The 13534-nt window shown below is 47.9% G+C and overlaps 1 protein-coding gene across 1 annotated transcript in view; it reads right to left on the bottom strand.

Moving 5' to 3' along the window:
• RNF38 (ring finger protein 38) overlaps window positions 1–12521 on the bottom strand; it is a 118230-nt gene extending 105709 nt beyond the window's left edge. Inside the window, exon 1 of the mRNA XM_048503021.1 lies at window positions 10715–12521. Within this exon, the coding sequence (XP_048358978.1) occupies window positions 10715–11231 (517 nt within the window). The 5' untranslated portion in view covers window positions 11232–12521. The remainder of the gene's footprint in view (window positions 1–10714) is intronic.
• Between the last annotated feature and the right edge of the window lie 1013 nt (window positions 12522–13534).

The following is a 13534-nucleotide window of genomic DNA, read 5'->3' as shown; positions in this document are numbered from 1 at the left end:
CCGGGGGGAAGGGTTATCAAGCACTTATTCGCTTTTCCACCAAAAGATCTTAGTGTGGTCATTTGTGGTGCGGCCGAAATGACAGGAATGTCTTTCCACCGTTGAAATACTCCTGATTCTCTATCAGAATTGTAAAAATCATTTTAAAGTGCAGCCTTCGTCAAAACCATCATTCTGTGCACTATTGAACATTTTACTTTGGTAAGAGAGCATTTCTATTTCCTCAAATGACTACTGGCAAAACTTGCATTGTTCTGTAGTAGTATCCGCCATTTTCTACCAGGTTCAGGAGCCTCCATTCTGCGGCAGCCATTTTAAGACTGTTCCAAGGAGTTTCCCCTGCTTGCAGTTTATCTGATGGCCATTTCAATATAAACAGTAGGTACGTAAAGTTTGTCTTTCCCGGCGATCCTGCGTACGTGTAGTTTTTTGCTCTTTTTTTGTTTTAAATGAGAACTCTTTGAAGAGTCAATATGAGAACTGCAGCTGTTCAGAGGGCAAGTCTACCCACAATTGAAAGTAATGGGTAGACTAGGCCTCTGCGGAGGCCAGGTCTACTCAGTGCCTTTTTTTTTACTGGGAGGTAGACCAGTCCTCTGAGTGGCTGCTATTCTAATATACACTCTGCAAAGCTACAAAGACACCTCCCTGAAAATAAAAACAAAGAAAAAAACCAAATGTGTGCAGAATCGCCAGGATAAACGAACTTTATTTTTCTACTTTTTACACGGAAATGGTCACTGGATGAGCTGCAAGCAGAAGAAACTTAAAATGACTGCAGTACCACGGAGGCTCTTGAATCTGGCAGAAAATGGCACAAGCTGCTACGAAGCAAGGCAAGTTTCGCCAACAGCCGTTCGAGGAAATACCAATACTCTCTTACCAAAGTGAAATGTTCAGTAGTGCACAGAACGACCATTGGACACTTACTGTGAAGGCCTGAGCCAAGGAAGACATCTTGATTTTGGGGTGATGGCAGCTGCATTCCTAGAGAGGCAGTATCTGATCTCCAGCTTCCTGTTCCTGTGGGAATCGCCCCCCCTTTTCAGTTTTAGTACTCCAAAGAGCAATAATTGTAGTAACAGTAGAGAAGCAAATTTAACCAGAAGGAAAAGGGGGGAAGAAGGAACACTCCTTCCTTCACTACTCGTGAAGCCTGATACAACAGGAGAAGCAACACCCAACTAGAAGATGAACTCCAAAGAAAATGCAAATAGCAGTACTTTTTTTAGTATCTATTGTTGCCTATCTAAATTTACATGCTGAAAAACCAGGCGGGCAAGATGTCCTCCTTGGCTCAGAGGAGAAGGACCCTTCGCAGTAATTGTCCAATGGTCTAAGGCTTTCACGGCCGGATTCAACTGGTTCTGGTGGGTTTTCCGAGCTGTGTGGCCGTGGTCTGGTGGATCTTGTTCCTAACGTTTCGCCTGCATCTGTGGCTGGCATCTTCAGAGGTGTATCACGATAGAAACAAGATCCACCAGACCATGGCCACACAGCCTGGAAACCCCACCAGAACCTGTCCAATGGTCGTTCTCCCCTGAGCAGGAGGACATCTTGATTTTTGGAACCTTTTAAAGAAGTGTCCAGTAACGGGTGTGTGTGTGTGTTAATCTATACAACTAACATATGCTGCAGGACTGTGTGGTCAAAGGCTGCATCTGCTGAGCTGTACCTATCTATAAATGTTTGGTGAATAGAGGACCATGGCTGCCTTACAAATTTCCTCTATGGAGGCTTTCTTGAACAGTGCGGCATTGGTGGTTGTTTCCCTGACCGAATGTGCTATGATGCCCTTAGGTGAAACCAGACCTGATGCCCTATAAGCTTCTGAGATGCATTCCCTATGCATCACATTTGCCTATGGCAGTGATGGCAAACCTATGGCACGGGTGCCAGAGGTGGCACTCGGAGCCCTCTCTGTGGGCACGCGTACACAGAGTTCATCATGTGGGGGGCGGAAAATCACCCACACACACACATCTAGACTGACCTGGGCCACTGAGCACAATGTGCATGCACCACGGTGAGCAGGGAGGACGCCTGGTGCCTGTGCTCCGGGTGGCTGCTGCCGGGGGGGGGGCGGTGCAGAGGAGGCAGAGATGCTAGAGAGGCACAGAGTGGTACGCGTGGGACTTGCTGGAGGCTAGAGCAGGCTGGCCCCTGCTCGAGCGGGTGGGGTGGAGGAAGAGGGAGCCAACCATTTTTTTCTAAACTAAAACCTCAGCATTCAGGTTAAATTGCCGGATTGGCACTTCACAATAAATAAGTGGGGTTTGGGTTGCAATTTGGGCACTCGGTCTCAAAAAGGTTCACCATCACTGGCCTATGGTTTGGTCTAATATCTTTTTCCCTTTGCTATGGGGGGACAATGAGATAAACATGGCATCCGTTCGCCCGATGTGCTCTGACCTAACGATGAAGGACTTAAGAGCCCTCCTGACATTTAAGGTGTGCCATATCACAAAGCATTCCACTACAAAGAAGCTCCCGGAGGAAGTGGGGAATTAATTCACAACTTGAGCTTAGATCTTTTGGCGGAAAAGGGTATAGCTGACTACAATATGTGGAAAGTCTCACGTTTTGCATAGATGCTCTTCTCTACCTTCCACCTTCCCTTGGAAAATACGGTTATAAAAGAAAAATGGTTGTGTCTCAGCCTGTCTCTTAAGATCAGGCCTCTAGCATGAAAGACAACTCAGCTGTTCAGCTCTATTTCCCATTCCGGCGGCCCCTTGCTAAGACGGCCTCCGAGGCTACAGATGGACATACTTCGTTCCAGAAGCAGGTGCAGATTTTTCTCCTGCAAGTAGAGCAGACGTCTGTCCACCCGCACTCCTTTTCTGACAAATGTACCTGACTCCGACTATAGCACAGATTTTCACAAACACACACCGGTTTGGACAGGCTTTTGGCTTTTTTAAAAAAAGTTTTCGACAGCCATCATGTTTATCCATTTAAGCATTTCTTAAGCATCTTTTTTTTAAAAAGGATAACATTAATTTGTTCAAAGGATACCCAGAATATTTGTGGCCAGAATTTGAACCCCAGCCTCCCCGGTCCACATTCACCCTATAACAGCTCCTGGGGCAAGTTCTCTGGGAAAGTGGCATAAAATTGTTTGAAGTAAATAATAAATAAAGCACAGTAACTCTTTCTGGTGAGTTATACTCTCGTGATGATACTGCTCCAGGCTGTTTTGTAAAGATAAGGAATATGAAAGTTTACCAGTTGTCTAATAAATTGATTCTTCAAAGTGCATACAGAAGACCATGATCTCAGCGGTTAGCCTGCTTCAGAAGCATTCTCTGCATTTTAGACACACATCCATTCTTCTCACCTGGACTGGGTTCAAGGAAAACCTGTTCTTCTGGTTTGCAGCTTAAACCAGAATGGTACATCACTGTCTAGCCACCTGTTGTGTCAATCATAAAGACATAGCCCCCTTTCTCTCAGCAGATGAAACTTTTTTTAAAAAAAGCAAGGGGAAAAAACTTTAACAAAATAAACATGTCACAAACTTCAGAGCCAATAACTATGCCAGGTGCTTCAAGGGCGGAAAATACACAGAGAGATCCCTAAAGAACATGAAACGAGAAGTGAACAATGTCGTTCCAGAACCAAGGGGAAGGAAGAAAAGCAAAGCAAAATGTTCTACACCATCACCTGTCTAAAGGTACATCCGTATGTAGCTATTCATCTCTGTGATTTTATTTCTACTATTCCAGTTCTAAGCTGTACTTACTGACATGGGTTTGGCCTGTGATTTCAGTGTACAAATATTAGTCACCAAATAAATGAAGGATTTAGAATGACAAAAATAATGGAATGCATGTTGGTACCTGGCTCTCCCTCCCCCCTAAAAACTGTACATATTGCACGCCAAGCTGGATTATCTTTGATAAGGAAAGAAAAGTACTGTTTGAGGCTACTCTTAATGTTGATTTTGTGCACTCCGCATGCATCTTGTCAAACATATAAAGAGGGTGGGTTCATTTAAATTAACTCTCCTGTTTTGCTGTAAGAGATAAACACGGCTGGATATCTATCTAAATATTAGCCCATCTAAGATGATAGTTCGGTCAGTTGAGGTGCAGCAATTGAGAAAATTATATGCTTCCGCATTAGAATACAGTCCTGAACGCATATGAGAATTATCATTCATTTTTACACACTGACTTTGTCAAAACCATTATTTTGCGCATTATTGAGCATGGTACTTTGATGCAAGAGCATTTAGGTCAAAATGTACTTTTACTTGGGGGTAGCAGGGCTAGGTAGGCACTAGGACCCAGGAGAAGCATTCTACAAAAAAGAATGTCTGGAATGCTTTGTTCTGTGGTGGAGGAAAATACAGTGGTACCTCGAAAATCACCGATAATCTGTCCGGAGATTATCGGCGATTTCCAAAAACGGCATATTTCAAGGGATGCTGTTTGCGCATGCACGAATGTCGTTTGCGCATGCACAACGCCGTTTGCGTACCCTCGGCAGCTGCCGAAAATCGAGGCAGCCAACGATTTTCGAGTGCGGAAATTGGCGCCTGGCAATCGTTGATTACTGAAATCAACGATTATCAAAGGCGTCAATTTTTGAGATGCCACTGTACAATCTACTATCATCTTTATGGGGAACAGAGTATAACAGAATATTGTCTATACTAATAAGAAATGCCTCTTCATGATTTCAGACACACAAATATTTCCCACCACCTGCTCAGTGTTCAGTTCTGGTGGCCACATCTCAAAAAGGATATTGAGGCGATAGAGAAAGTACAAAGAAGGGCAATGAGGATGATTGAGGAACTGGAGCACCTTCCTTATGAGGAGAGGCTGCAGCGTTTGGGACTCTTTAGTTTGGAGAGGAGACGTCTGTGGGGGGATATGATTGAAGTCTATAAACTTATGCATGGGGTAGAAAATGTTGACGGAGAGAAATTTTTCTCTCTTTCTTGTAATACTAGAACCAGGGAGCATACATTGAAAATGCTGGGGGGAAGAATTAGGACTAATATAAGGAAACACTTCTTCACGCAACATGTGATTGGTGTTTGGAATATAATGCCACAGGAGGTGGTGATGGCCACGAACCTGGATAGCTTTAAAAAGGGCTTAGACAGATTTATGGAGGAGAAGTTGATCTATGGCTACCAATCTTGATCCTATTTGATCTCAGATTGCAAATGCCTTAGAAGACCAGGTGCTCAGGAGCAGCAGCAGCAGGCCATTGCTGCCACATCCTGCATGTGAGCTCCCAAAGGCACCTGGTGGGCCACTGCAAGTAGCAGAGTGCTGGACTAGATGGACTCTGGTCTGATCCAGCAGGCTCTTTCTTATGTTCTTATGCTCTGTGACCCTTTTGATTGCAGATACCAAGGACTGAACCTGGGACCTTCTGCATGCAAAACAAGCACCCTTACCATCGAGCTACGCGTATTCCTGAAAAGCATGCATACTAATTGGTTTCTATAAATAATTAAAATGCAGCGTAACCATACACTACTTTCATACAAGCCCCGGAGCATTATGGCCTGACGATCATATAGCCTGCATACCTTTTGAATTGAATCATTATTTCTTTTTAGAAAGGGGTGGGTGGGTGGGTTGTAAAATTAATGGATTTCTGCTAGGCTATCTTCATACACCTGCAGGATCACTAAGTGAGATCAATTTGTTGATGACTTTCCCCAAAGTGTTGGTAGTTACTGGGCAAAACAGTGGGCCTCTGGGAGACCACAAATTAATCTCCTTATTGCTTGGTTGGATATAAACATTCAAATTTGAGAAATGAACACAAAAGAATGCCCATAAGTTCAAAATCATCCAGCTGGAGTCAGTGGACAATTCTTGGCCTATACGAAACACCCACTACTGCATCTCTCATTGTTGTGCTAATTTGCCAGTTCTTAGGCCCAGGAGGAAACCTACATTCATAACAAGGGTATTTATGTTTGACTTCAGTATTTCCCCTGAATGACATAGGGGCTCGACATTCCGCGCACTATGGCGCTATCGAATCTAAGTTCGAAGCCTATAAGCGTTTCAACCTAAGTGCGTGTTCGCGCACAACCACTGGGATCGACGTGCGTTTTGTGACCAGCTTCTCGCTCTCCGTAATGGGCTTCAAATTCGACGCCAGTTGGGGAACTACTACTTTTTTTTCTCTAGGGAACCACGCTTCGAACTCCGTAGCTCGATTCCAGTAAAGTGCTGGAATCTCTGCGCTGCCAGGGAGTCCCCCATTCAGTCAATCACAGCTGGAGTGTTTTGGGTGCATGCATACAGCTGGCCAATCAAAAAAACGCCACCTTCGTCCCTCCATTCCTGTGGCAGTTTTTTTTATAACGTGTGTGGGGATAGACGGAACATGGCCGTAGAACAGTAGCCAATCAGAATGGAGAAGCGAAGAGGCACAGGATGATTCCACCCTCCGAGCTGGGATCAAGCTGGTTGCAGTGGGGAACAACAATGGCTTCGACCTAGGTTAGTAACCTTCTCAGGGAACTGGGTCGAACCTATTTTACTCGTGTGCAGAATCGCCCCTAAAAGCAGACTGTCACTCAGTCTGGGTTTGGGTCATTATTAAAAAATAAGATTATAAAATTGGTACGCATCAAAATGGCTATGGCCATTTTGTTATGGCCTTAAGAGTTCGCAAAGTTTTTAAAAACAAACACTTCAGGCTAACAGAAAGATAAATGATCTCCCTATATCTTTAAAAACATGCACCCAATTTTGTCCACCCTTTCTGTGGATGTTCTTGGTCTAGCAAGGTGCTACTGGAATACGCTCCCAGTTTGTACTTGACCATTTCCTTTGGGCTTTGGGCTTTGGCCCTCAACATGCTTGAGAGAAGTAAGGAGAAATACAAAGGAGGAGAGAGGGGGGATATTATCAAATACAAAAAGGAATCTATTTTTCATAGCTTCACAGATGAGGAAATTTCAGCTGCATGAAACGAAACTACTAAAGTTTCTCTTCTGTATGACTTGCAGGAAATCCCTCTCTAAAACAGCATTACTCAACACCAAAATACACTTGAAGGAGTAGATTCTTGGACTGCTCTCCCAATACCCTTTTCTTCATTATAACGCAGCTGCACAAACCTGCTAATTTGACTGAAAAAGCAGGGATGCTGAAATGGCCATTTAAAAACCCCGTATTCAATTATCTGTACCACTGGTGAAAAGAAAAACAGACACCAAACACATGCCAGAACTATTCCACAATACAGTCCACTCAGATAATGGAAATAGAATGGGAGGAAGGAACTTGAACACCTTCTCACCTGGTCAAATCAGGTGCTTTGAAGTTTTAAAAAAATCCTACACCACCCTGGCCACTTTGGATTGTGGAAGGCTATTCATAGCTCTGGGAAAAATGAACAGATCACCATCATTTGTTTCAAGGGAGACCTACCAGTGATCACATATCTCATTCTAGCAGCCACCATTCTTTAAACGATGAAGACTGCCAAGAGAGACCCCTTCCTAGCAAGTGCCCCATGCTCCACACATCTCAGGCTCTCTTACTTCCTGCTGCTGAGTTCTCCAGATCCTCTCTCAAGTTATTTTGGCACATGCAAAAGCAGTCCAGAGGCACCTCGCTGCTTCTAAGCATCTTCAAAGCCCAGCATGAATCGAGAGGCTGGTCCCCTCCCCCTCCTAAGCCTGCTAGATATGTCAAAGGACTCAGGGGTGTAGTGGCGACTGCAAATAATTGCTGGTTACCAAGGCCAGTCAGAATTGATAGATTTCAGATTGATTGACTCCTTCAGTGAAGTAGCATTGCACGCCAAAATGATGTGGGGATAAATTATGATGGCATTTGGTAGGATATGAATGCAATTGCTGTATTTAGGCTTGTATGGATTACTAAGAACACAGAAAAATCTACAACTGAATTCATAGTGTTATAAGGCATTGTCAACTGGAAGCTTATTGGATTTATTTGGAAAACAAGAAAACACCATGCACTCAAGTATAGTGTTTATCTAAGAAATTACCTTAGCTTCCCTACTAAAATTCTAAACCTGAGTGCACTTACTCAGGAGTATTTAATTCATTGGAGCTAGCCTGTGAGTAAACATGAATATAAACTCATTGAGCACGTGTAAGCCTGAAAAGCTATTATTTTTAACAAAGGAACTGTACCAGTATTATGTACCAGTATTACCAGCAACGCACCAGAAATCTGGCTTGTTTAAACATTTTCCACAGTATTCCATTTGCACACTCCAAATTCTATCACATATTCTGCCATTTATTTCCCATTACTTACTTCATTTTGAGACTTTGTAGTATTTAGACATTTTTAATTTTTAATAAAATATTCTAAACTGCAACCATCGTCATTTATTTATTAAATGCTGGATGAAGAACACTCTCTCTCATAGGAAATTATAAGTAACCACTTGACACAAAACTAATTCAAGAAAAGAGGCTGAATTAAATAAAAAAAAGAAATCTCAGATCGCCGGCAATTCTGCTTAGACTTACAAAAATACATTGCCCCATAGAAAGCAATATACGTTATCACTCTCATATACTATTTGTTTAGTACATAATAATCTAGTTGTTGTGTGCTACATTTACAAAACCCTACATACAGCTGGACTAGGTAAAATTCAGGTCCTTTCCAGTTCTACAACTGCAAATTCACATTTTTTTAAAAGCCAGAAAAGGGTAAATAATTTCTAAGAACATATAGACAGATCCAAGGCAAACTACATCTAAAATGGTCATTAACTCAAGCAAATAGATAATGGCACAATTGTAGAATGAAGTATTACATTTTCCATTTTTCAACCATTAACATCCTCATAACATTTACAATAGTATAACTTCCTCTGACATCTCCCCCAAAGTGTTCTAGATTAACAGAACATGCATGCAGGCAGGGCCTGGCTTTGAGGCTCACTGAATATTAGTCCTGGAACACGATCATGACAATAAAAAGTTTGCTACTCAAAAGAGCAACACAACACAGCGAAGCCTCTTGGAGAATTTGATGAGTGCCTTTTCCACAATACTGAGTAATTCTAACCAGCCCACCCACACATCTGGATTAAGAATGAGGATCTTTCATGGAAAAGAACGAGGTCTTAAATGACAGCCGCCTTCATTTAAAATACAATTTTTTTTGTACAGAGCGGAAATATATCTTTAACTTAAGGCCGTGCTCATTCTGAGTGTCCCAAAATGTGTGAATTGTTGCCTTTTGTGGTCTTAAAGTCCTGTATGGCATGAAAAAACCAACATCTACAAAAATCACATTAAAAAGCAGGTCCACCGTTCGCTGTTTGAAAAGAAACGTACCATAAGTCTAGAAAAAGCTGCAGACTACAAATGTTTAAAATGTAGCTGGCAAAACTTGGAGCGGCCCCCCAAATCCAGATAGTTATTAACAGCACAAAAGCCCACATTTACATACTTTTCCTGTGTGTCTCAACTCCACCAAGCTGGTGGATATTGTATTGTTTGGTCCAACCACTCCTGAAAAGTTTCTGCTCTTTTGAATACATGCTCAGCTGCAGACACAACCCTCCCAGAACACCTTTATTTACTCTTCACAGTCCTTCAGGCTTCCTTACAGAGGTTGGACCCTTCCAATGCCAATTCATTCCCAAGGAATCATCAGCATCAAGAGGTGTTTTTCGCAAACGGCACACGTGTTCGATGTTGTAGAATCCGCAGGCCCCCTTCCCATGTAGGACACCCACACTGTACAGCAGAAGCAGAGCACTAACAGGAAACCCTCCCTGCCCATCAGTTCTCTCCCCCCCTCTTCCCCCCAGAGAAAAGCAGCCAGCAGAGGCTCCATCACCAACAGGTGAACAAGCGCAGGAGAGAGCCAAGCACCTCTGGGAAAACTCCTGGAAAAGGACTGCAAAATGCGTCAACTGTTGTGGGAAAGCAAATAGGTAATGGTCATTCTCTTCCATGAAAGATCTTCATTCTTAATCCAGATGTGTGGGTGGGCTGGTTAGAATTACTCAGTATTGTGGAAAAGGCACTCCTCAAGTTCCCCCAAGAGGCTTCCTTGTGTTGTGCTGCTCTTGTGAATAGCAAACTTTTTTTTATTTTCAGGATCCTGTCTCCCCCCGCCTCTTATTCCCTCCCCTGCGGAATGAACCCACCCACCCCAAAAGCAACTTCAGGGTTTTCCCTTTCACATCTCCCCAACTTCTCACTCTCTTTCCTGCTTTTTTTGGCAAGGCTGGGAAAGCTCTTTGAGAGGACTTCACCCCCACTCCCACGCCGAGTGGAATCCTAAACACGACCTCCCTGGGAGAACAAACTCCGCTTCCCCCCCCCCGAAAAAAAAACCCATAGGACTTACTTCTAAGGAAACCTGCCAGCCTTTGAGGGTGAGTCCCTAAAAGCGCAAGCCTGACCAAGGCCAGCCCCTCCCGACTCCTGCGAAGTTGCGTCCCGTTGAACTCAGTGGGGACTTAACTTCCAAGTAAACACGCGGGGATGGAAGGCGGTGCAACTTTTCCGAGTCCTTTCACACACACTCACACCACACCTCACACCCTCGGTTTGTTCACACACACAGAGAAAGAGCTTCAAACCCACTCCAGCTGCGACTGACAGCCAGAATTCCCCCAAGGGGGGGTTGCCCCTCACACCCCTCCTGGTCTCCAACTGCGCCCTTTCCCCCAACGTCACCCCCTCCGCACTTTTCAAGTCTTTACTCCCCCAAGTCCTTACCTGGCGCAGGCGCCCTGGCTCCCGGCGGGGCTCGCGGGTGGCCGGCGGGACTCCCCCTGCCTTGGCTGCGCGCCCCCAGCTCGGCCAGGCCCGGCCCTTGGAGATGCAGCGGGAGTGGAGGTGGAGGCGGCGGCGGCTGGAAATGCGCGGCGGCGTTGCTGGCGGCTCCGGCGCTCATGGCGAGCAGGCTGAAGAAGCCGGAGCGGGACCGGGAGCGCGTCCGGGGGGGCTCCAGGGGCGGTGAGGGCGAGGAGGAGACAGCCTGCCGGGGGGGCGGCGGAGAAGGGGCGCCGGAAGGGGCCGCCCCCGCCACTCTGCCGCCTCCCCCACCCGCCGCCCGGGCCGCCACGGCCGCCTCTCCGCCGGCCTGGCCGTGGCGGGGCTGCTCCGGGCGCTCCTCCGCCCCGCCGCCGCCCCCCGGCTTGGAGGGGTCCCGGAGGCGGCCGTCGGGCGGCGGCTGGTGCTGCTGCTGCTGCTGCTGCGCCGCGCGGGGGTGCGAGTTCGCGGCCACCGGCATCGGCCTGGCTCAGGGGCCGCGGGGGGTCCCTGCCCGGCCCAGCCTCGGAAGCCCCGCTTGGGGGGGGGGGGGAGGAGAGAGAGCCGCCCTTCCCCCGAGGAGCCGCGAGGCCGGGCTGCGAAAAATGGGGAAGGAGGGGGAGAAGCAGAAGAGGGGGGGAGGAAACTTCCTCGAGAGGAGGAGCAGCTGCAGCCGAGCAAAGTGCACGGGCGCCGGGGCGGGTGGAGGGGAGAGGAGGACTGGCGCTTCCCGGGGGCAGCCCGCTGCCCTTTAGCTGCCCCTCGCCAACCCCCGGGGGAGGGACACTAATTCAGGGCAACGGAGAAAACAAAGGTAGGGGCCGCGGCAAACGCAGCAGCAGCCTCGCTGCAAAATTTTAAAACGAGAGAGAGCACGCTGTGCTGGAGGGAGAAGGGAAAGCGAAGGGCATCCAACGCAGCGGGGGTCCTCCTTCGCCCCCCGCTTTTGCTCTCTTCTGCGCCCCTTCCTCCCAAGAATCGGCGGCAGCTGGACAAACTAAGCCCCCCCCCTCTCTCCGGTTCGGATCCCGATCCAATGCGAAGCGACCCCAATCAGAGCCGGATCCCGGCTGGCTCTCTCCTTGCTGGCGCGCGCGCGCACACACACGGCGCCCAGTTGCGAGTAATCCGGTCCAAATCCGCCTTTTGTGCGCGTCGATGGAGAGAGATAAATAATCGGGTCTCTTCCTCCTCCTCCTTTTCGGACTGCGCCAGGCTCGATCCAGAGGCCGGCTCCACCGGGTTTCCCCGCGCGCGTCTCTTGCGCCCCCAGGCCGACGAAGTTGCGGGGCCTCCTAGTGTAGCTTCCTCCTCTTGCCAACCCCCCGGAGAGAAACTCCCTCGGCTGGCGGCGTCGTCGTCGTCTTCCTTCCTCCCATCGCTGTCGGCCTCGCCAGCGTAGCCTGAATTACACAAGAAGCGAGGGGGAGCTCGCAGCCAGCCCGACGTCTCTCTCCCTCTCCCCACCCCCCTCCCACTTCCGTGCCAGCCCCGTCCGCTGAGATCCCGTAGACAAACAAGCGCGGACAGGAACTCGTGCAGAGAGACGTCGGCTGACTGATTGCGTCTTCTTTCCTCCTCCTCCGGGGCAGCCTTACGAAACTTGCCTCTTCTTTTGTGGCACCGACCTCCAAGACCTGAGGAGTTTCTCGAGTCCAGCCGAGTTTATATTTTTTTATAATGCCTCTGCCCGCTTCCTTCTGCTTCTCGCAGGCCGGGAGGGGTCCGTGGGGGAACGGGCTGGGGGCGACCGGGCAGCCCAGTTGCTCTCCCAATGCCGGCTCTAAGGCGCAGGCTCAACATCACCTGCCCTGACGTGGATCGTCGCCCTCTTACTCATGCTGCGTAGTCACACACAGGCCAGGGTGGTTGTTAAAGCCTGGATGTTTCCCGGCTGTGTTGATGAAAGAGCACGGGTGGAATGAAGATCCTTGTCCGCGTTTGTGCAATCAGAACCCGGAAGGGGATTCCTTGATCCGAATTAACTAATCCGGATTACGAACCCAACATGTTGTGTATTGTTTTAAATCGTCGTAGTCACGGTTTGCTACTCTGTTCCGAGCGGGGTACCAAACAGCGACGAGGTCGGGAAATAAGAAATTAAATTACTGTGGGGGGGGGGGGGGGAAATGTGCACCCCCCTCCCTTGTATTATTATAATATAGCTGTTTATCCAACATAAGGACGTCCGTCGTCCTATGATGAAGAACAGATAAAACTGCGGTGGCCTTGACAGAGACAATCCCTAAGAACCAAAGGGCTCGGGAATTCTAATGTCGGGGGTTGGTGGGGGGTGGGGTGATGGATGCCCCACAGGCATATTTCCTAAGAACCACAGGAAACGGGAATCTTATAGTCTGCATGAATGGGAGGTCGGTGTTATGCACGCACACGTGTTTTCTAGGATAAAAAGGCGCATGAGAAGAGTGCATGGGAGGTTCGTATTTTGCAAAGATCGTTTGGGCAGAGCTGGAGGGGGCCCCCGTCTTTCCCTTTCGGCTCCCCGTGATGGAACTCTCCCAATCCGGAGACCGGGATCCTCGCTTGGAAACGGCGGTCCCGGGGTGAAAATGTGCAGCGCGATCAATAGCGGCGGGGGGGGGGGGGGAGAGAGCGCTGCCTCGAGCAGACCAGATGAGCCAAACCCAGAATCATCCTCGTCCTCCCTCCTCTTTATACCCTCCCCCTTCTTTGTTCCTGCCGGCTCAGCAAAAGAGGGAGGGGGGAATCTGTAATAAGCCAGTTGGGCATCGATATTTGTCCTCCGTCCCGGGGGTGGGGAGA

The sequence above is a fragment of the Sphaerodactylus townsendi genome, linkage group LG07 (assembly GCF_021028975.2).
Source record: "Sphaerodactylus townsendi isolate TG3544 linkage group LG07, MPM_Stown_v2.3, whole genome shotgun sequence".
Lineage (NCBI taxonomy): Eukaryota > Metazoa > Chordata > Lepidosauria > Squamata > Sphaerodactylidae > Sphaerodactylus > Sphaerodactylus townsendi.
Note: the sequence above shows the minus strand (reverse complement) of the source record. Positions and strands in the feature narration are given on the sequence as shown.